The sequence below is a fragment of the Astyanax mexicanus genome, chromosome 19, assembly GCF_023375975.1.
Source record: "Astyanax mexicanus isolate ESR-SI-001 chromosome 19, AstMex3_surface, whole genome shotgun sequence".
NCBI lineage: Eukaryota > Metazoa > Chordata > Actinopteri > Characiformes > Acestrorhamphidae > Astyanax > Astyanax mexicanus.
Genome location: NC_064426.1, coordinates 42,946,114 through 42,967,164, shown reverse-complemented (window position 1 = coordinate 42,967,164; position 21,051 = coordinate 42,946,114). Strand labels below are relative to the sequence as shown.

General features: G+C 38.8%; 1 protein-coding gene across 1 annotated transcript in view; it reads left to right on the top strand.

The window, feature by feature from the left end:
- The first annotated feature begins 572 nt into the window (after positions 1-572).
- Positions 573-21,051, top strand: part of cyth3b (cytohesin 3b) — a 70,796-nt gene continuing 50,317 nt past the window's right edge. Inside the window, exon 1 of the mRNA XM_049468140.1 lies at positions 573-996. Within this exon, the coding sequence (XP_049324097.1) occupies positions 978-996 (19 nt within the window). The 5' untranslated portion in view covers positions 573-977. The remainder of the gene's footprint in view (positions 997-21,051) is intronic.

Genomic DNA, 21,051 nt, shown 5'->3' with positions numbered 1-21,051 from the left:
TTTTTAAATGTTCTGTTTATAAAGATAAATACATTCTATGTTCTCTATGACGAGTTTATTATAAAAAATCTTAGAATGGTTAGAAATCTTAAAAGGAGAGTACATTAATAATGAGTTATTTTATTTTATTTTATTTTATTTTATATAATTTATTCTGTGCATATCAATGAACGTGTGAACTTTGAAAACTGTATTAGTTTTACAATCACACAATCACACAAATTAAACAATTATATAAACAAATATATATATATATATATTTTATATATATATTATTATGATATATATATATTTATTTTTCTTCTATAAATAGTCCTAGTCGCCCTTGGTAACGCAGTAGTAGTCTACGACGCGATGGTTGAGTCACGTGACTTCAGACGGCTCAGGTTCGTTTCGCCGCTGTTGTGAAGGGCGGGGCCGAAGCTGATGACGTTGCTTTCCACCCACCGCTGTTCCGGCAGATCCCGCCTCCCCGGCGCTGCGATTGGCTCGCGGCTCCTCGACCCCTCCGATGTGATTGGTGGACGCGGTTGCGCCTGGGCGCTGAGGGGGCGGGGCTTGTCTGAAGGTGGGTGGGGTAAGAAATGGAGCTGGATGGTGTGGTGGAGATGTGGATCCAGATGCAGGCTGTAGAGCCGCTGTATGAACCGGACGCGCTGCTTTAAACGACACGCGGCGACGCCGTCCGTCCGTCCGTCTGTCCATCCGTCGGGAGTCGGGAATCGTCTTGGTGATGTGGAATAAGCGGTAATCGTGGAATCGTGGAGAAATCTTGGGGAAAACCAGGGAAAAGGCAGGACGCGGACTGTCTCTCTGTCTGAGCGAGCTGTCTATCGCTAAATGCATAAATGCAGCCATCAACGTGAAAAGCCGTCACTGCGATAAACAGCGACATACACATGAACTAGCGCTATATCGATCACATCGCTTATTGATTACCGCGTCTCGAGGATTTCCCTAAAGGCTGATCAGAAAACATGGACGAAGACAATCATGGTAAGACCTTCTCCTGATTTTCTGTAGCTCTACATGAGATTATCTCGTGTTATTGGCAGAGACAGCTCTATTCATGGGCATTGGAAATAAATTGTATAGCTAAAAATCAATATAATCAAATAACCCATAACAAAAACATTAAAATCATTGTTTAATCAATGTATCATTAGTGAGTGGCTATAGACTAGGATACACTATTAACGTTACACTCAGCTGTTACTGCCTAAATCAGCTATAACACCATTGATGCAGGGCATAACTCAAATGTAGTATATATAGTATATATACATATTTATATACAGCTCTGAAAAAATGAAGACATCACTTCAGTTTCTGAATCAGTTTCTCTGATTTTGCTATTTATAGGTTTATGTTTGAGTACAATTAACGTTGTTGTTTTATTTTATAAACTACAGACAACATTTCTCCCAAATTCCAAATAAAAATATCGTCATTTAGAGCATTTATTTGCAGAAACTGAAAAAAGTCTGAAATAAGATGCAGAGAAAACAAGTTCATATTCATAAAGTTTTAAGAGTTCACGAATAATGAAAATTTGGTGGAATAATCCTGGTTTTAAATCAGTTTTTTTTTTCATGCATCTTGGCATCATGTTCTCCTCCACCAGTCTTACACACTGCTTTTGGATAACTTTATGCTGCTTTACTCCTGGTGCAAAAATTCAAGCAGTTCAGCTTCTTCTTGGTTTGATGGCTTGTGATCATCCATCTTCCTCTTGATTATATTTGAGAGGTTTTCTTTTTTGGTAAAATCGAAGAAACTCTTCATTTTTAAGTGCTCCCATTTTTTTCCAGAGCTGTATATACTATTAGTAGAAACCAGTAGAAAAAATGTACTCTCTTTGGCATTGAGTTCATGAAAACTTCTATGAAAAGAGGACAGCACAGAGCTGGTGGAGGTTAAAGACCTTGCCCTCTTCCACTTTCCATTTGAGGATGCCCCACAGATGCCCCACAGCCAGCAGTTTTTATTTAGTCCCAAACCTTGATACTCCCACCACCATGCTTGACAGTAGGCAAGACACACTTGTTTTTGTATTCGTAACTTGGTTGCCACTACACACACTTGTTATGGATTTATTGGTGTCAGTTTCACATGCACTGAGGAACCCTAGTATACCCCAGTTCATGAGCTCTATTTATCAGATTTCTTCAGTCTTGGTCAACACTCTTGTCACATTTCCATTATGTTCGCTTTAAACTCAATCTTATCTTCTTTTCTACTCTATATTTATTTTAAAATTAATAATCAATATTTTGTCACCATAATTGTACCAATACTCTTAAGCATAACGACACAGCAGTGTGTATCAGTCAGTTAATACTCTGTGTCTTTCGGTTGGTATTGATCAAAGCCCAGAGCGCTCAGTATCTCCTGCTAACTCCCGTCTGCAGCAGCAGAGCGGTGGGATTATACCCCCAGTGGCTGATGGGAAGTGCCACACTGGGAGGAGGGTCTGGTCTGTGCCATGCTGGGTTTGACTGGACTCCCTGCTGGGGAACAGTAATCAATGCTGTCCCTCCCGGCTGGAGCTGAACACCAGGACAGACTGACTGTCTGATACAACTTAAGACACCACAGTTCCAGCACTGTCTCTCCGCTCAGTGATTATTCTAGTATATGTCATATGTGTGCATGTCAGTAGAGGTGGGACAATATATCGATATTGCGATAAATCATATAATTTCTAATATCATCAAATATTAGCTCTTTTGCCATTCAGAGGTGTGTTTTATCAATCTGTAGCCTGCTGCTGACCCTGGCTAGCACTGCTGGAGCAGCATTAACATTAGGCGCTAACCACGCTAAGCGCTAGCTCTTTTACCGTTCAGAAGTGAGTATATCAGACTGTAGTCTTAGTGTTTACCGTGTTAAAACAAGCAACGTGGGACGAACTGCTAGCTAATATCGTCCTGGCTAATTGAAACAATCAGAGTTTCTCAGTGTATCGCTGTCGAGCAGCATTAGCTAGCGGTTTGCTGCTAATGCTAATGCTGCTGCACCCAGCCTTAGTGGAAATCTGGAATTCTAAGCTTACTGTAAATAAACAGAGAAATCTGTGTAGATTAACATCCAGCGCTCGTTTGACTTTAAAAGAAAATGTTTTTCAGTTACGTTTACATAGCTTTGTTTAGAAGGAAAACTTGGTGACCCCTGTTCTTTACTGGTGTTGCATGATGTGCCATATAGTGTGAAAATACGGTACTAAAATTACTGCTTTATTACTCCTCAGGGCGCTATAATCAAATTAATAGGGATAATAAAAGTGAAAAATATTGGTTTCTGTAAAATGGAAACACCAATAAATCCATAATTCTTGTTATTTACTTACTTAGGAGTATTTAATACTCTTTAGTAAGTATCATAGAAAAGTATTGTAGAGAATTGTCTTATTGTGATATTTTGAGTATAGATATTTAAGTTACGATATTTATGGAACTTGATTCTAATGTAATGAAAATTGATTATTGATGATTGATTAATATTCTGTGATCATTTTAATAGATATCAATGTCTGAATAATTAACTCTATTGATTAACATTTTATTAAAAGATATAAGACTAGTGTATTTTTTCATTAAAGGAGTATTGTTAGAAAAATTATAATAGAATTATAATAGGACATTAGAGCCATTTTAGTAAAAATAATAAAAATCAGAGTACTTTTTCTTTTCCAAACTTTAGTACATTTATCCTCAGTATTAATACTTTAAAGGAGACGTATAATGGAAAACTCACTTTTTGCATGCGTTTGTATTTTCAGCAACAATGGTCAGCAACAGCTTATTTGCTTAAAAGTGTCAGAGCCCTAAAACTGCTTGTAAAACTTGTGTAAAAACAGGTATAATATGATTTTAACTCGAATACAGGGTTCGGGTTCTTCGTTTAACACTGACTGAATGCTAAGCTTAATGCTGGAGTGATGGATACAATCAGCCCTCTACATTTGCAGTGTGGTTGAGGTGGATTGGTTGGGTTAATATGTGGTAAATTCTTTTGGTGTTTGAGTGATTGGATGGTTGGAAAGTGCTACTGTTAATATATTCAACAAAAACTCTTTGACCAGCCTGGTTTGTACCGCTGTCCACATTAATTCTCTGGAATAACCGAGTGTTTTTCTTTCCGTTCTGCTGCTCCTGTGGTCTGTACTGGTCTGTACTGGTCTTAACTGGTCTGTACTGTATCTTGTTTTTATGGTTTCACATGGTTATACTTGCATTGGTGAGCACACTGTGTGGTGATGGCTATCATGTTTCACTATCGCAGCATCACTATTCCAGCTGAAAGATACTATAGAGCTGTACAGAAGCTAACTTAGCATTAGCACATGTTTGTTTATCAAAAGCTTGTCTTTATTTCTCTGTGTAAATTTCACTTACATATGATCTATCTACTGTGGCTGTCTGTATTTCCATTTGTCAATTCTTGTGGTAATTAGGGCTCCAGACTAATATTGTCCCATTGTACCCAGCACGTTAAAAATGGCATTTTTTTGACAAGATTAAAGCTCTTTCGGAACAATACATCTCAGTGTGGTCAAACTGATTATAAGTTGTTTATTACAAGACTTGCTGGTGTAAATATAACACAGAGCTTTTCAATAGCATAGAATAGAGTCTGCTTACAGGAGGAAGAGTGGAATAAAGTCAAGAAACGTCCAAACAGCTCATGACATTATGAATAGAAGAAAAATACACAAATAAATACTAAATATGTGGTAAAAAAAAAGGGACAGATGTGAAAAAAGATAGTCTGAAGGCCCAGTATTATTTTTTAATATTTTGTGTGCAGAGAACTGTAGGTAACCAGGGTTTGGGAAGGATACATCAGCTGCGTCCTTAAAAAAAACAGCTCATAAATACAATGTACTTTGTGATATTAAAATATAGAGGATATATCAGTTTTCCAGATTAATGATGATGGTTTCGGTCAGATATAGACCGCCTCTGTTAGATCAGAAAATGTCACAGAATAATAATCACGGTGTTGTAGGATGTATATAGAGCTGAGAAATATATTGATATTTTATTATATTGTGACAAATTTTGGAGCCTAAATGTTTAGCTCTCCTCACGAACAAATAATTGGCAGAATAGTCGACTACTAAAATAGTAATCAGTTGTAGCCCTTCATACAATTTTTACTGTAGGCCTGTAGAACTAGACAACTTCATTTTTTCATTTTAAATAATTATTTTTGTGTGTTTTTGTTGAAAATTATATAAAATAAAACAAAAACAACACCAGCATTATGAGTCACAGAGTCACTGGTTGGTATGAGGTGAAACATCAGGATAAATCCAGTGTGGAGAGGCTGACTGGCTCCCTATACAGCTCCAGGCCACCAGCTCGACCAGTCAATAGTACAAACAGAAGCATTCAGCAGTGATTCATCCTCCCTCTGTTCACCTCAGCTTTACTTTAAACTTCTCAGAAGCTCCTGCAGCAGCTCTTCTCTACAATACCAGCTATTGTTTAGTAGGAGATTCCTCTAATTGTATTTAAACTGTATTTAAATTAACGTAGAACCGCTTGAGCTGCCAATAACAGCATTACAGAGATTTATCCGTTCCTTAGAGTCTTTATATGGATTTAACATAATGATTTACAGTCAGATAAAACACCCCACAGCAGCCAGAGGAGGCCTGGAGAGCATAATGAACAGGTAGGCAATATAACCTACAGTACCTATAATTACGGAGGTGAGATCCTGAGGAGTTATTCAATACACAAACCAAGATACATCTGCTCATACCTGTACATCCATTTCACAGCATGTAAAGCATTTAACACTTTATAGTGTTATCATTTATTTTTTTATAAAAGTACTTAAATGATGTTTTAAACACAGAGGAAACCAACTGATGGAGAGTTTCAGATGTTATTTTTCAGTCTTATTTCTCCTGTAAACTCATCATGAGGTTTAGTTTAAGGATTAAGGATTAGTTTCTCAGGGGGTTCTGGGTAATTTTCTCTTTTATGGGGGTTTTTATCCTCTGTGATTTTATTCCCGTCCAGAACGATCATGTACGGGTTTTTCTCAGACATCCTCTGAGATAATAAATTACAGGCTGAATTATCTACTGTTTTTCTCTGAACTCCGTGCTCCTCCGGTAATTTTAGTCCCGTCCGGACGCACATCTCTGAGTTTCGTCTCCTCGCCTTTAATAAAATAGATATTTGTCCACTGCCGCGCACCGTAATTACTGTACACTTTGGACGCGCCACGGTTTCCAAAGAAATCCACGTTAAAAACACAACAGCGAGTGGAAATGGAGGAGCTACTGAACGTGATGATGTCATGTGACCGAGAAAAAAGCCTAAAAAATCACTGATCCTCCTGTTTTTTCAATGGCAGTCCGGATGCAGGAGTTTCATTACTGAGTAAAGTGTGAAATATTTTTCACAGATGTCCTATTGTCGTATTTTTATACCTCTTAAATGCTTGTGGAATCATGTGTGCAGCATGTGGTTTAGCATTGTCGGGTTGCATTTCAATTGGATTTTAAAAATCGTAATCAGACATAATTGAGACATAAATTAATTTTAAGACGTTTTTAATGGCTAATAATGTGTCATGTCCTGACCCTGTTTCCTGTCTGTCCTCGTGCCTGTGTGTTATCCCCATGTGACCTGTGCTCCTCTGTGTCTCTTGTGAGTAGTTTTCCACCACATGTTTCTCATTTGTAGCTCCGCCCCTTCCCCAGGTGTTTCTAATTCTAGTGTATTTCCTGTTTGTTTAAATAGATCCCCTGAGCCACTTGTCCCTCATCGGTCTTTGCATCAACCCCTGTTGTCTGTCTTTCCTCGTTCCCTCGTTATTCAAAGTGCAAGTTCCTTGTTTATCTTTGTTCTGTGTTTATTCCCAGTTTATTTTCCCTTGTTCTTATCTCGTTTATTTCCATAGTTGCCTGTTTATTTCCATTGTTTTTCATTGTTTTCGCCCTGTTTAGTTTATTTATTCTAGTCTAGTTTAGTTCTTCCTTGCCTACTTTAGCTTCTTGTTGTTTTCCTTATATATATATATATATATATATATATATATATATATATATATATATATATATATATATATATATATCTCCCTGCCCTGTTTAGTTTTGTATTTATTCAGTCCCTCGTTTGTTTCTTTGTTTATTTACTCCCTGTTTGTTTATATCATTAGTACTTCTTGTTTGTTTTGTTTATGTTCTCTAGTTTCTCTAGTTTGTTTTGGTTTACTTTATTATTCCGTGTTCTTTGTTATTTGTTTATCTGTGTTATTTATTTATATATATATATTTATTAAATTTCCCCTTTACCTGCACTCGCGTCCGTCTCCTCGTCTCCCTGCCTGGGTCAACCTGACATAATACCTTTACTACTGTTAGTTAATAATTAGTTGAGACACTCCCTGTTATTTAATGTAGACACATTGTAAATTGTTAAATTGTACACTTTATTATGGCTGCATTCAATTGGATTCAATTCAATTCAATTCAATTGAAGGACCAAAAGGAAAACACTCACAAGGATCTTTCTCTTCCGAACTCAGTTAAACAATTAAGCTGCGAGTGTTTGCTGTTAAAAGCTGAGTAGATAAGAGGAACGCAATCTGTCAATCAGACGTCCTTACGCAGAAAATCAGACGTTTAAAGAGACGGGAGATGACCTCTCGTCCTCCAGCAGGGGATACACCTTTTTCCTGGATCTACAGAACGTTCAGTAATTTAGGATTTATTACGTAACCGCCCGACTCAGGATCTCCCCGCCCACACCAGCCCACTCACAGCCTCTCAGAATAAAAACCCTTCAGCTTAAGAGATGAAAATAAAACTGAGAAACACAAAAAAAACTGAGGGTTTCTTCTTCTCCTGCTCTGGAATTCTCTCCACAATAATCTCAGGGCCTGATAAATAGCCCAGGGCTTACCTCACGCCTGCTTAAATCCCCCAGTACTGCTGCATTGTTTGCCTGAACGTGTTTCTAATTTAGCCATTCTTAAAGCCAGTTTTAAAGTTTTAACCATTAACTGCATGCTGGTATTTTTAACAGAGGGTTTAGTTACTCGCTCTCAAGTCTCTGCAGTCTTAGAGGACAGAGATGTCCCTGTAAACGCAGGAAAAGACACAATAAAAGACAAGGGAAATGCTCTTTACGATTTACGATAGGCTGTAAAAAACAATGCCATGTGTATAAGTGTCTATCCAGAAACACAGAACCCATTTATCTATCGAGTGTAACTAGAAGCTGCAACTAAAAGAAAGTTAAAATGCTTAACTTTCATTTATTCATTAATATATAGCTCTGAAAAAAAAGTAACCACCTAAAAATGATGAGTTTCTCTGATTTTACCAAATTAAAAACCTCTGGAATATAATCAAGAGGAAGATGGATGATCACAAACCATGAAACCACCAAACTGAACTGCTTGAATTTTTACACCAGGAGTAAAGCAGCATAAAGTTATCCAAAAGCAGCGTGTAAGACTGGTGGAGGAGAACATGATGCCAAGATGCATGAAAACTGTGATTAAAAACCACCAGGGTTATTCCACCAAATATTGATTTCTGAACAACACAAGCCTTATGTTCACCATGTCCAGAAGCTCCGCCCACTTCTCTACTACAATACAGAGTTACTATATTCACTAATACCACTTTACTACAACTTTACTACTGTACACAACACAAGCCTTATGTTCACCATGACCAGAAGAAGCTCCGCCCACTTCTCTAATACAATACAGAGTTACTATATTCACTAATACCACTTTACTACAACTTTACTACTGTACACAACACAAGCCTTATGTTCACCATGACCAGAAGAAGCTCCGCCCACTTCTCTACTACAATACAGAGTTACTATATTCACTAATACCACTTTACTACAACTTTACTACTGTACACAACACAAGCCTTATGTTCACCATGACCAGAAGAAGCTCCGCCCACTTCTCTACTACAATACAGAGTTACTATATTCACTAATACCACTTTACTACAACTTTACTACTGTACACAACACAAGCCTTATGTTCACCATGACCAGAAGAAGCTCCGCCCACTTCTCTACTACAATACAGTTACTATATTCACTAATACCACTTTACTACAACTTTACTACTGTACACAACACAAGCCTTATGTTCACCATGACCAGAAGAAGCTCCGCCCACTTCTCTACTCTACAATACAGTTACTATATTCACTAATACCACTTTACTACAACTTTACTACTGTACACAACACACGCCTTATGTTCACCATGACCAGAAGAAGCTCCGCCCACTTCTCTACTACAATACAGAGTTACTATATTCACTAATACCACTTTACTACAACTTTACTACTGTACACAACACAAGCCTTATGTTCACCATGTTCAGTGCTAGTTCCTGTTCAATGGCACGAGGGGCATGTTGGTGTAAGCTCAGTGTGGAAATTATGATGGAATATGTGTGGAATCGATGGGTGATGAATAATCAGCGCTGCCTCGTGTTGTTTCGTTGTTTATTCATGTAGATGTTGTGTTAACGATGCACTTTTAAGATGAAACATCATTTATTATTTAGTCAGTGTGAGGCTCAGATCCATGGGGGGTGGGGGGGGGTTGTGTGTGCTGTGTGTGTGCTGGTGTGTTGTATTGCACAATCGTACGTTCACCTCTATGTAGCTCTGTGTTTATAGTAGCGTGTCTTCTGTATACTGGCAAAACAAAACAGTACTCAGTCAGCTGTGATTCAGTCATTAGAGAAGAAGTAGCTACAGCAGTCATGTTGTATATATTAGCTGTGAAAGCAGATTGGTGGTGGGCATCCCTTCCAGCTGTGTGTATCTCACATTTGTCGAAAACCATTTTTCACATAACGCCAAACCGCTAGATGCACTGCAAACCACCGGGTAGAACAGCACCACCAAAGAAGCAGACACAGCTCACCAGTTAGCATAACAAGCTAACACACCGGAGTGACTGTAGCTCAACATTGTGGAATCAAACACTCGTCTTGCTCCATTCTGCCTGGAGAAAAATAAGAAACATCACTTTATCTAAAGGGCTCCTGCTGCTGTTCCTCACCGTATAAGCGTTTTTATTCGAGTAAAATAGAAAAACAACAGCAAACAGCAATTAATCGCACAGAACAGAGAGTAATGGAATAACACAATCGATTCACAGCTCAAACAAAATTTCCTGAGTATAGAATAATTTATTCAGCACAAGTGATAAAAGTCCCTAAAACTCTGGATACAAGGTGCAAAAAAACTTTTAAGAGCAGCAACTATAGCCCTGTTTAAATATATAAATACTGTAGCTTGAAAGATAATTTTAATGCACATTAAACTGAATTTATTTGTTTACTAGGAAAGGGAATTGTGGCCGATTCTGATACTGTACCAACATATTGTAAAAGTTTAATTGATATTAAACTTATTTGTGTCTTACTTGTGCAATAGAGCTTTTGAGAAATATTTATATTTATATACATAAACCTAAAATCACCAAAATACACCAAAAGCACCAATAAATCACACAAACACATCATCTCCTCTGATTGGTCAGAGCTCTCAGGCACGGGAGTAAATAAGTAAATATATTGAGAAGATTCTGTGTTTCAGTACGTACATCTGTATATTTTTTTTCAATGGGATGCTCAGCTGCGAGCAGTCAACACTGCACATACTGCGCTCAGTGTGTCAACAGCATGGAGCAGCAGAGACAGTGTTTGTTTAAAACAGTGTATTATCTGGCTAATCTGTGTGTGTGCATTTGTGTAGGTATAACATACCTCCAAATATACGTACCTGTATACAGACAAACAAACCAACACAAGAAAAGACAGTTATACAGACCAACAAAATAGACAAACAGATGTCCCTAAATAACTGTGAGGATTTTAATAATTCTATATTAGATAGTATACAGTGTACAGTATAGAGTTTTAGATAGTAATAGATCTTTCAAAACCTAGTGCTTCCATGTTTTCACATTTTGATAAATTGTTCCCATGCAATAATAAATAATACAGTCATATATTTCATTTCTATAGTGTTTGATCTTTCTAAAGATAAATGCATTAAGAGAAGATTTTTCCAGTGCGTAATAATTTATAGAGCTCCTAGTTTTTCAGTGTGGGCAGTATCACAATATTGAAGTATTGTCCCATCCCTACTGTGTAGTGGAATTTTGGATTGGTAATTGTACAAGCATCCTCATATAAACTTCCAGATGTGTGTGTGTGTGTGTGTGTGTGTGTGTGTGTAGTATCCAGCAGTCACGTTGTATAAAGTAGCTGTGAAAGTAGGTTAGTGGTGGGCGTTTCATCCAGCTGTGTGTATCTCACGTTTGTCCTGTCTGACAAGCTGGGATGAGATAGCGCTTAATCTCTGTACACATGTGTGAGGGAATGTGTGTGTTGGGGTGTGTGTGTGTGTGTGTGTATGAGAGCTTAGGATTACTAGCTGCTGGAATCTGAGCGTACGCTTTAGACAAATGACTGAGATAAAATCTGAGGGCTGGATGTCAGTTAGTGGATTAAAGGGGTCTCGGCTTCGCTGGCTGTCAATCTGGAGTCGGAGAGGATCTGTTCCACTGAACCGCTTTATACACGGCCTAAACACCGGGCCAAAATATCCACGTGAGGCCACGTGAGAAACTGGACCGTGGGTAAGGCTACTGTACTGTTGGGCACGTGTATCAGGAGCTGTTTCAGGTACTGATGCCAGGATTCAGTGTTCTGGTTGGTGTTTGTTGCATTTAATCAGAGACTGGTGGAGAATGCGGACTAACAATTCAAATGAAACCAATGCAGGTGGACAGACATGTCCATAGTTAATGCGGATGGTGGATGCTGTGGTATCACGGTTATTACGTATGTTCTGGTACGGACAGTGATGTGGTTAACTTGGATGGTGGACGGTGTGGTATTGCGGTTATTGCATATGTTGGACGTTGTAGTCACACATTTTTTTACGGTTAATTGGGGTGGTGGACGGCATGGTATCACGTTTAGTACGTATGTTCTGGTAGGGGCAGTGATGTGGTTAATATGTGCGGTGGAAGGTGTGGTATCATGGTCATTAGGAAGGTCCCTGAATTTGGGTGGTGGACGGTGTGGGATCATGGTTATTAGGAAGGTCCCTGAATTTGGGTGGTGGACAGTGTGGTATCATGGTTATTAGGAAGGTCCCTGAATTTGCGTGGTGGATGGTGTGGTATCATGGTTATTAGGAAGGTCCCTGAATTTGGGTGGTGGACGGTGTGGTATCATGGTTATTAGGGAGGTCCCTGAATTTGCGTGGGGGATGGTGTGGTATCATGGTTATTAGGAAGGTCCCTGAATTTGGGTGGTGGACGGTGTGGGATCATGGTTATTAGGAAGGTCCCTGAATTTGGGTGGTGGACGGTGTGGTATCATGGTTATTAGGAAGGTCCCTGAATTTGGGTGGTGGATGGTGTGGTATCATGGTTATTAGGAAGGTCCCTGAATTTGGGTGGTGGATGGTGTGGTATCATGGTTATTAGGAAGGTCCCTGAATTTGGGTGGTGGACGGTGTGGTATCATGGTTATTAGGAAGGTCCCTGAATTTGGGTGGTGGACGGTGTGGTATCGCGGTTTCGAATGTATATTCTGTCAGGGGCAATCTAAAAATAAGTGGAAAACATCAGAATAAATTTTTGTTTATTTAGGCTAGTTTATAAGTCACTATTTCTGTATTTAAGTGCACATTAATCTGTCCTAATGGGATATAATTTACAAACGCTCTTATTGATTAAATAATTGGTTCTTCAGAGCCAATCAAATCCATGTAAATCCTGCTATTATTCTAGATTATTGTTCCTCAGGAGAATAATGAGCAGTGATTTTCTTTCAAAATGAACAATCAGATAACTATTCAGTAGGGGTGGGAATCGTTTACTATCTCACGATTCGATTCGATTCCGATTTTGGGGGCCACGATTCGATTCAAAATCGATTTTTGATTCAAAACGATTTGAATTATAAAAATTTCTGCTTCTGGCTTATGAATCTTATTGAAAAAAAACCCTCCATAATATACACTGGTCCTGGAGCAGGTAATGTGTTACAAAAACAATAAAATGTGCAGGAATGTGGGTCCTCAGTGACAGAGGAATCACTGGGATATCACAATGACGTTAATGAACAATAAATAAATAATAAATAACACTGCTTTATTACCAGGCTACTAGCGGTGGTGTGTAGGTGACGCTGCTGGGCTGATGTGATGATAGCAGTGGAGCGCTAAAGTTCAGGAGCAGCTGCTGATTAACTAGTTAATTTAAGGTCGTTGTATTTCTTCAGAAAGGGGGCAGGAGGTGGAGAAATTAATTCATATGGTCCATTCCTTAATTCCTCTGTGATGAGGAGCTGAAATTAGCTCTGATTAGCTTATTGTATTTTTCCGTTCCGCCTTAAATGCTGCAGCCCGCTGCCACCTGTAGCGTTATTTAAGGTGGAACTGGAAAGTTAGCTAGTTAGCTAGCTAACAGTTACTGAAACTAACTACTAGCGATCTTTTTTATGCTTGTTATGAAGCATTCTGCCATAAAACATTGAAACTACACGTTAATCTAATGTAATATAGTGCTTGTTCTGCCATCTTACCGGTGATTCTCAAACACCTACGCTCTGTGTGTGTCTGGAAGATCTCCGTTTGAAAGGACAAGCGCTATCCCCAGGGTTGCCAGGTCCAACAAAAATACCCAGCCCAAAATCAGTCTAAAACCCGCCCCTCAGAATCGATTTTGGGACATTTTAAATCGATTCTGAATCGTAGTAAATGAGAATCAAGATTCTTATGTGAATCGATTTTTTGGCACACCTCTACTATTCAGGATAAGAAGAAGCTCTGATGCTCTGATTTTCAGATGCTTGTGTAGAGTTAAGGACCTTTTAGCTTTACACAGATATGCACTGCTTTTCTTCAGGTAATCAAAGCCTGTTTCAGAAGATAAAAAACTGGATTAAATTCAGTAATGCATACTCACAGAGCTGATGGAATTTAGTCAGAGATTTCAGATCATCTCTGATTTCCATGCAACTCTATATCTTCCCACATGGCCAGAAAGTACAGGTACATTTTTGTTGAAAAGTACAGAAAGTGCACTTGTTCCTTCAGAGGTACATCATGATCCTTTAGGACCCACTGTCTCCTTAAAGATGAAGAAATTACAAAACACAAGTGCACTTCAGTCTCCGACTGTCTGCAGCCGCCGAGTGAACACTGACCAATCACAGACACCTCGCAGATATCTAGCAGGTTCAATATCTGGACCAGTCCACAACTGTGAGTAATAGCACCAACTACCTGCAATAGAGGATGTGCCATATCATATTGTATGCGAGAGAGTCTTACAGAGTCTCAGAAAGTCTTAGAGTTGGAGTGTGTTTAGAAAATTTGGAGATTCTTGGAGAGTTTAGTGAGTCTTGGAGAGTCTTATAGAGTTTTGTGTATTTAGAGTCTTAGAAAGTCTTAGAGTCTTAGCAAGTTTAGTGTGTTTAGAGAGTCTTTGTGAGTCTAAAAGAGTTTAGAGAGTCTTGGAGAGTCTTGGAGAGCCTTAGAGGGTTTAGAGAGTCTTGGACAGTTTAGTGTGTTTGAAGAGTCTTGGAGAGTTTCTGAGAGTCTTAAAGAGGTTTACAGAGTCTTGCCGTGTTTAGAGAGTCTTAGAGAGTTTAGAGAGTCTTACCGAGTTTAGAGAGTCTTAGAGAGGCTTACAGAGTCTTAGATAGTCTTAGAGTTTTGTATGTTCAGAGAGTCTTAGAGAGTTTAGTGTGTTTTGAGAGTTTAGAGAGTCTTGGATAGTTTAGTGTGTTTGGAGAGTTTAGAAGAGTTTAGAGAGTCTTATCGAGTTTAGAGAGTCTTATCAAGTTTAGAGAGTCTTATAGAGTCTTACAGAGTCTTAGAAAGTCTTAAAGTTTAGTATATTTAGAGAGTCTTAGAGAGTTTACTGTGTTTAGAGGGTCCTGGAGGGTTTAGTGAATTTAGAGTCGTACTAAAGCTTGGAGAGTCTTACTGAGTCTTGGAGAGTCTTAGAGGGTTTAGATAATCTTTGTAAGTCTTAGAGAGTCTTAGAGAGTTTACTGTGTTTAGAGAGTCCTGGAGGGTTTAGTGAATTTAGAGTCTTACTAAAGCATGGAGAGTCTTACTGAGTCTTGGAGAGTCTTACTGAGTCTTGGAGAGTCTTAAAGGGTTTAGATAATCTTTGTAAGTCTTAGAGAGTCTTAGAGAGTTTACTGTGTTTAAAGAGTCTTAGAGGGTTTAGTGAAATTATAGTTTTACTAAATCTTGTAGAGTCTTACTGAGTCTTGGAGAGTCTTAGAGGGTTTAGAGAGTTATTAAGTTTAGATAATCTTTGTAAGTCTTAGAGAGTCTTAGAGAGTTTAGTGTGTTTTGAGAGTCTTAGAGGGTTTAGTGAATTTAGAGTCTTACTAAAGCTTGGAGAGTCTTACTGAGTCTTGGAGAGTCCTAGAGTTTAGAGAGTTATTGAGTTTAGAGAATCTTTGTAAGTTTTAGAGAGTCTTAGGGAGTTTAGTGTGTTTTGAGAGTCTTAGAGAGTCTTAGGGAGTTTAGTATGTTTAGAAAGTCTTAGAGAGTCTTACTAAATCTTGTGGAGTCTTACTGAGTCTTGAAGAGTCTTAGAGGGTTTAGAGAGTTATTGAGTTTAGAGAATTATTGTAAGTCTTAGAGAGTCTTAGAGAGTTTAGTGTGTTTTGAGAGTCTTAGAGAGTCTTAGATTGTTACGCCATGTATAGATACCCTCCGGTAGGATTAAAATATACAATATACTGTGATATATTTACTGTATATTGTCCCACCCCTAGTGTGAACCAGGCATACATCACCAGTGGTAGTTTCCACTCTGAAACTCCTCCCTTTTATCTGCTGCCGTGAGCGAAGGTTTCAGTATTAGTGAGAGCGTGCCGGTGCACGCCCTCAACACCATGATTCATCAATACTGCCCCCGACACGGCACCTTCAGACATCTGGAGACGGGAACGGCCTACAGCCAGCGGTTCATTCATTTACCAAACACCACAGAACAGCAGCTTTTAATGTCTTACACACTGAGAGTAGTGCTGCACATCGTTACACTGACGACGGGTGCTGCGGGGTTGCCTGTTAAATTAATGCTCCTCTTTTTAATCCAGGGCCACTAATGCACTGCTGCATTACGTTATCTGCTTTCATCCTAGTGGATACGGGGATATGGGGGTTGTTCTCCATCCTGCATATGAGGGATTACTGATCATCCATTTAAAATGGAAAGAAATGGCAGAGCTGGATGGAGTGACAGCTAGTCGATATTCCATAATATACCCTGCTAGATGGATGTTACGTTCAATTTCTGAAGTTCTGCAGGTATTTAACCTTCCTCACTTCCTCACCTGGGCTTCTGAGCATGCTAACTAAGGTCCTTCAACCAGTAACCCTACCTTTTCCCGAACACATGTCCAGCAAAAGCATCTTCAGACCTACAGTACCATTAAAACATTTAGACACACCTTAAATTCTGTGTTTTTTCATTATTTTAAAATGTTCTGTATTGTAGATTAATACTATGGTCATCCAAACTATCACGAAAAACATATGGAATTAATTAGTAAACATTAAAAAACAAAAAAAAGACATTAGATTCTCTGGTGGATTTTCTCAGTCAGTTTTATGAGGTAGAGTCTCCTGGAATTCAGGCTTTCAGTTAACAGCTGTGCTGAACTCATCAAGAGTTAATTACTTGTTGTAAAGTTGAGTTGGTAAAAAAGGTGATTAGCTCTATTTGGGTAATATTCTAATCTAGATTATGAGAAGCAAGAACTACTCAACTAAATAAAGAAAAATAAAATAATTTGTTTAAAAAAATGACGGTCAGCCGATCTGAGAGTCAATTTCAAGAACTTTAAAAGCATCCTCAAGAAGACCAGCAAAATGTTATGATGGTGAAACTGGCACTCATCAGCAACGCCCCAGGAAAGTCCTTTATCCCTAATACATTCGGCAGTATGTATTTATTCAACACTAGGGGTGGAACACAATATCGATATTGTGATTGATCATATGTTTTTCGTTTGCGATATATTAATTATCAATATGTGATATTTTTATTATAATATGAGAGCTCTAAACTCCTTAAAACTTGCCCCCAATAAGACTTAATAAATTACTTGATTGAGATTTTGACTTGATTAGACTCCTAAAAGTCTTGGGATTGACTCTAAGAAATGACTTTAAGAAATGAAGGTCAGTCAATCCAAAAGTCAGTTTCAAAAACTTTAAAAGCATTTTTAAGGGCAGTCGCATAAAAAAAACTATCAAAAACGTTATGATGGTGAAACTGGCACTCATCAGGAATGCCCCAGGAAAGACCAGGAAGAGCAAGAGTTTCTATTCTTTATCCCTAATACATTCTGCAGTATTTTCATATACAGCACTAGGGGTGGGACACAATATCGATATTGTGATTAATCATATGTTTTTCGTTTGCGATATTTTACTTATCAATATGTGGCTTCCGATATGGATATTTGTATTATAACCTAGGTGCTCTAAACTCCCCAATAAAGTACTTGATTTTGTCTGTGACTGGACTCGACTACTAAAAGTCTTGGTCTTCACTCTAAGAAATGACTTTAAGAAATAAAGGTCACTTGAAAACTCATCCTCAAGAGCAGTCGCAAGAAAGACCAGCAAAAATGTTATGATGATGGAACTGGCACTCATCAGGAACGCCCCAGGAAAGTCCAGGAAGAGCAAGAGTTTCCTCTGTTGTACAGGATAAGTTCATCAGAGTTTCCAGCTTCCCAGATAAAAGCACCTAAATGATTTACAGAGTATTTTTAACACTTTGTTTAACCGTTTTTAAAGAAATTCACGGTTTCTTCACGTTCACGGTCAGTTCAAGTTGGTTTCCATGCTTATTTCTGGATATTTCTCAGTGCAGCGAGTCCCTGAGGCGTGCATATAAAATAATCTACAGTATTTTCTATTAGAGTCAAATTAGTAGCAGCACTTCAAAAGACTGACCGTCGCTGTAATTGGAGATTACTGCAGTGTGAGGTTCTGAGAGCCCATTTGCAGACAATAATGGACCAAATGTATGCAGATAACCATCCAAAACTGGTTATACAGTCATCACACACTGTCTGTCTGTCTATCTATCTGTCTGTCTGACTGTGGTCCAGGGCTCCAGGTGCGGTACATCCCTCTGATGATGGAATCCGGCGTGGGACGCGACGCTTCGAGCACTTTCCCTCCAAATTCATAAAGCATCCCTTAAATCCTCACAGCTGGAGTTATAATAACAATGACTCCCTCTCAGCTTATAATTACACTAAAAGACCCTGGGACTCTTCTGGCAAAGCGACATGTACAGAGGAGTCGGAGAATAATTAGAAAAATGTCTTAGGAAACCATAAAGAGCCACCGGGACCGGATCTCGACCGTCATCGCCCACATTTCTGCCATAACAAAGCCATCCCCCCATTCTTTAGGGATAAAGAATGGGGGGATGGCTTTTGTTTGTAATACATTTAATTATTAATATGTGGCATCAGAAATGTATATTTTTATTAAAACATAGGTGGTTTGAACTCCCTAAGACTTGCCCCCAATTAGACTAGACTTCTAAAAATCTTGGTCTTGACTCGAGTACTAAAGTATTGGTCTTGACTCAGGCTAAGGTACTAAAAGTCTTGGTCTTGATTCAGACTCAACCACTTAGAATCAACTGTTAAAAGTCATGGGTTTGACTAAGACTCAATTACTAAAAGTCTTGTTCTTGACTTAGACTCAACTACTAAAAGTCTTGGTCGTGACTCAGACTCATCTACTAAAAATCTTGGTATTGATTCAGACTAGACTGCTAAAGGTCTTGGTCTTGACTCAGACTTAAATACTAACAGTATTGGTCTTGACTCATACTTGACTACTGAAAGTATTTTTCTTGACTAAGACTTGACTACTAAAATCTTGGTCTTGACTCAGACTCAACTTCTTGGTCTTGGTCTTGACTCAGACTTCACTACTAAAGTCTTGGCGATGGCTTATCCTTGACTACTAAAAGTCTTGGTCTTGACTCAGACTCGACTTCTAAATGTTTTGGTTTTGACTCTTGACTACTAAAAGTCTTGGTGTTCTCTTAGACTGGACTCGACTTCTAAAGGTCCTGGGACTGACCCAGACTAGACTAGACTAGACTTGACTAAGACTTAATTTCTAAAATCTTGGTCTTGACTCAGACTTGAATACTAAAAGTCTTGGTCTTGACTCAGACTAAACTTGATTTCTAAAAGTCTTGGTATTTACTGAGACTTCAGTACTAAAGTCTTGATTTAAAAACTAAAAGTCTTGATCTTGACTTGGACTACACTTCTAAAAGTCTTGGTTTATAGTTTATTTTGCTCCAATCTTGGATACACAGAGTGGTATTTTATTAAAATCACATGTTGGATTATTGACTTTTGGTGACTTTTGGGGAAAATCCCTGCATTATTCAATTTTTCAAAACAAGAAAACAATGCAATACCAGTTTTTCCAATATCATGCAACTCTACTGTGGATTTGATTGGTTGGGCTGGACCCCTTCTCTCGCCCCCCGTTTCCCCCCTCGTTTGTTTCCAGATGCGGTGTCTGGTCGGCCGGGGCCAGTATAAACAGGGCTGTCGTGCCGCGGCCGCCCTGTTCGCCGGGTGCATGCCTCTGTATCAGACGGCTGGAATCAGACACTAAACTCATTTCCTGAGTGACTCACTGGAGGGACGACTGTGGCGGGGGGGCGTCTGATAGATAGAGACTCCATCCCCCCATCCCCAGCCTCTACTTTCTCCTCCAGAGAAGCAGCAGCGGTGTCGCCCAGCGTAGCCCTGCTGGAGTCCGGTACTAGTCAGTGGTTTCAGCACTGGGTTATTGGTGACAGGGCTGTGGGTTCATGCTGTTTGGTGTTTGGTGGCTGTTGGAGAAAAGGGAACACTGAAAATTGTTAGGGTGCAAAATTAATGGAAGTAGCAAGGGATGGAAATAAGATAAGTATATTTAAAATGTTGTGAATCTGGAAAAAAAACTGCATACAAGCCCACATTACACAGTATGGCAACAAATGTGTCACAGCTTAGTTTCTTATACTCTTACTCAGCTTATAAAAATTCTAAAAGTCTTGGTCTTGACCCACTGCTAAACATATTGGTATTGAAACAGTCTAGACTACTAAAAGTCTTGGTTTTGACTTAGACTTAACTCTACAACCAAAAGTCTTGTTCATGGCTCGTAATCAAAGTGTCTTATACTTGGTTTTGACTTTGCCTGGGCTCGATTTCTAAAAGTCTTGGTCTTGATTAAGACTAGACTACTAAATTCCTGGTTTTGACTCAGACTCGACTACTAAAAGTCTTGGTCTTGACTCAGACTTGACTCAACAACCAAAAGTCTTGTTCATGACTCATAATTAAAGTGTCCTATACTTGGTTTTGACCCTGCCTGGGCTTAATTACTAAACGTTTTGGTCTTAACTCTGACTAGACTACTAAAGTCTTGGTCTTGACTCTGACCAGACTTTTAAAGTCTTGGTCTTGACTCAGACTCGACTACTAAAAAGTCTTGGTCTTGACTCAGACTTGACTCAACAACCAAAAGTCTTGTTCAGTTCTTGTAATCAATGTGTCACATTCTTGGTTTTGACTTTGCCTGAGCTCAACTACTAAAAGTCTTGGTCTTGATTTAGACTCGACTACTAAACTCCTGGTTTTGATTCCGACTCGACTGCTTAAAGTCTTGGTTTTGACTCAACTCAACAACCAAAAGTCTTGTTCATGACTCATAATTAAAGTGTTGGTCTTGGTTGGTTTTGGTTGGTTTTGACCCTGCCTGGGCTCAATTACTAAAAGTTTTGGTCTTAACTCTGACTAGACTACTAAAGTCTTGGTCTTGATTCTGACCAGACTTTTAAAGTCTTGGTCTTGACTCAGACTTGACTACTAAAAGTCTTGGTCTTGACTCAGTCTAGACTCAACAACCAAAAGTCTTGTTCCAATTAGCAATTTGTT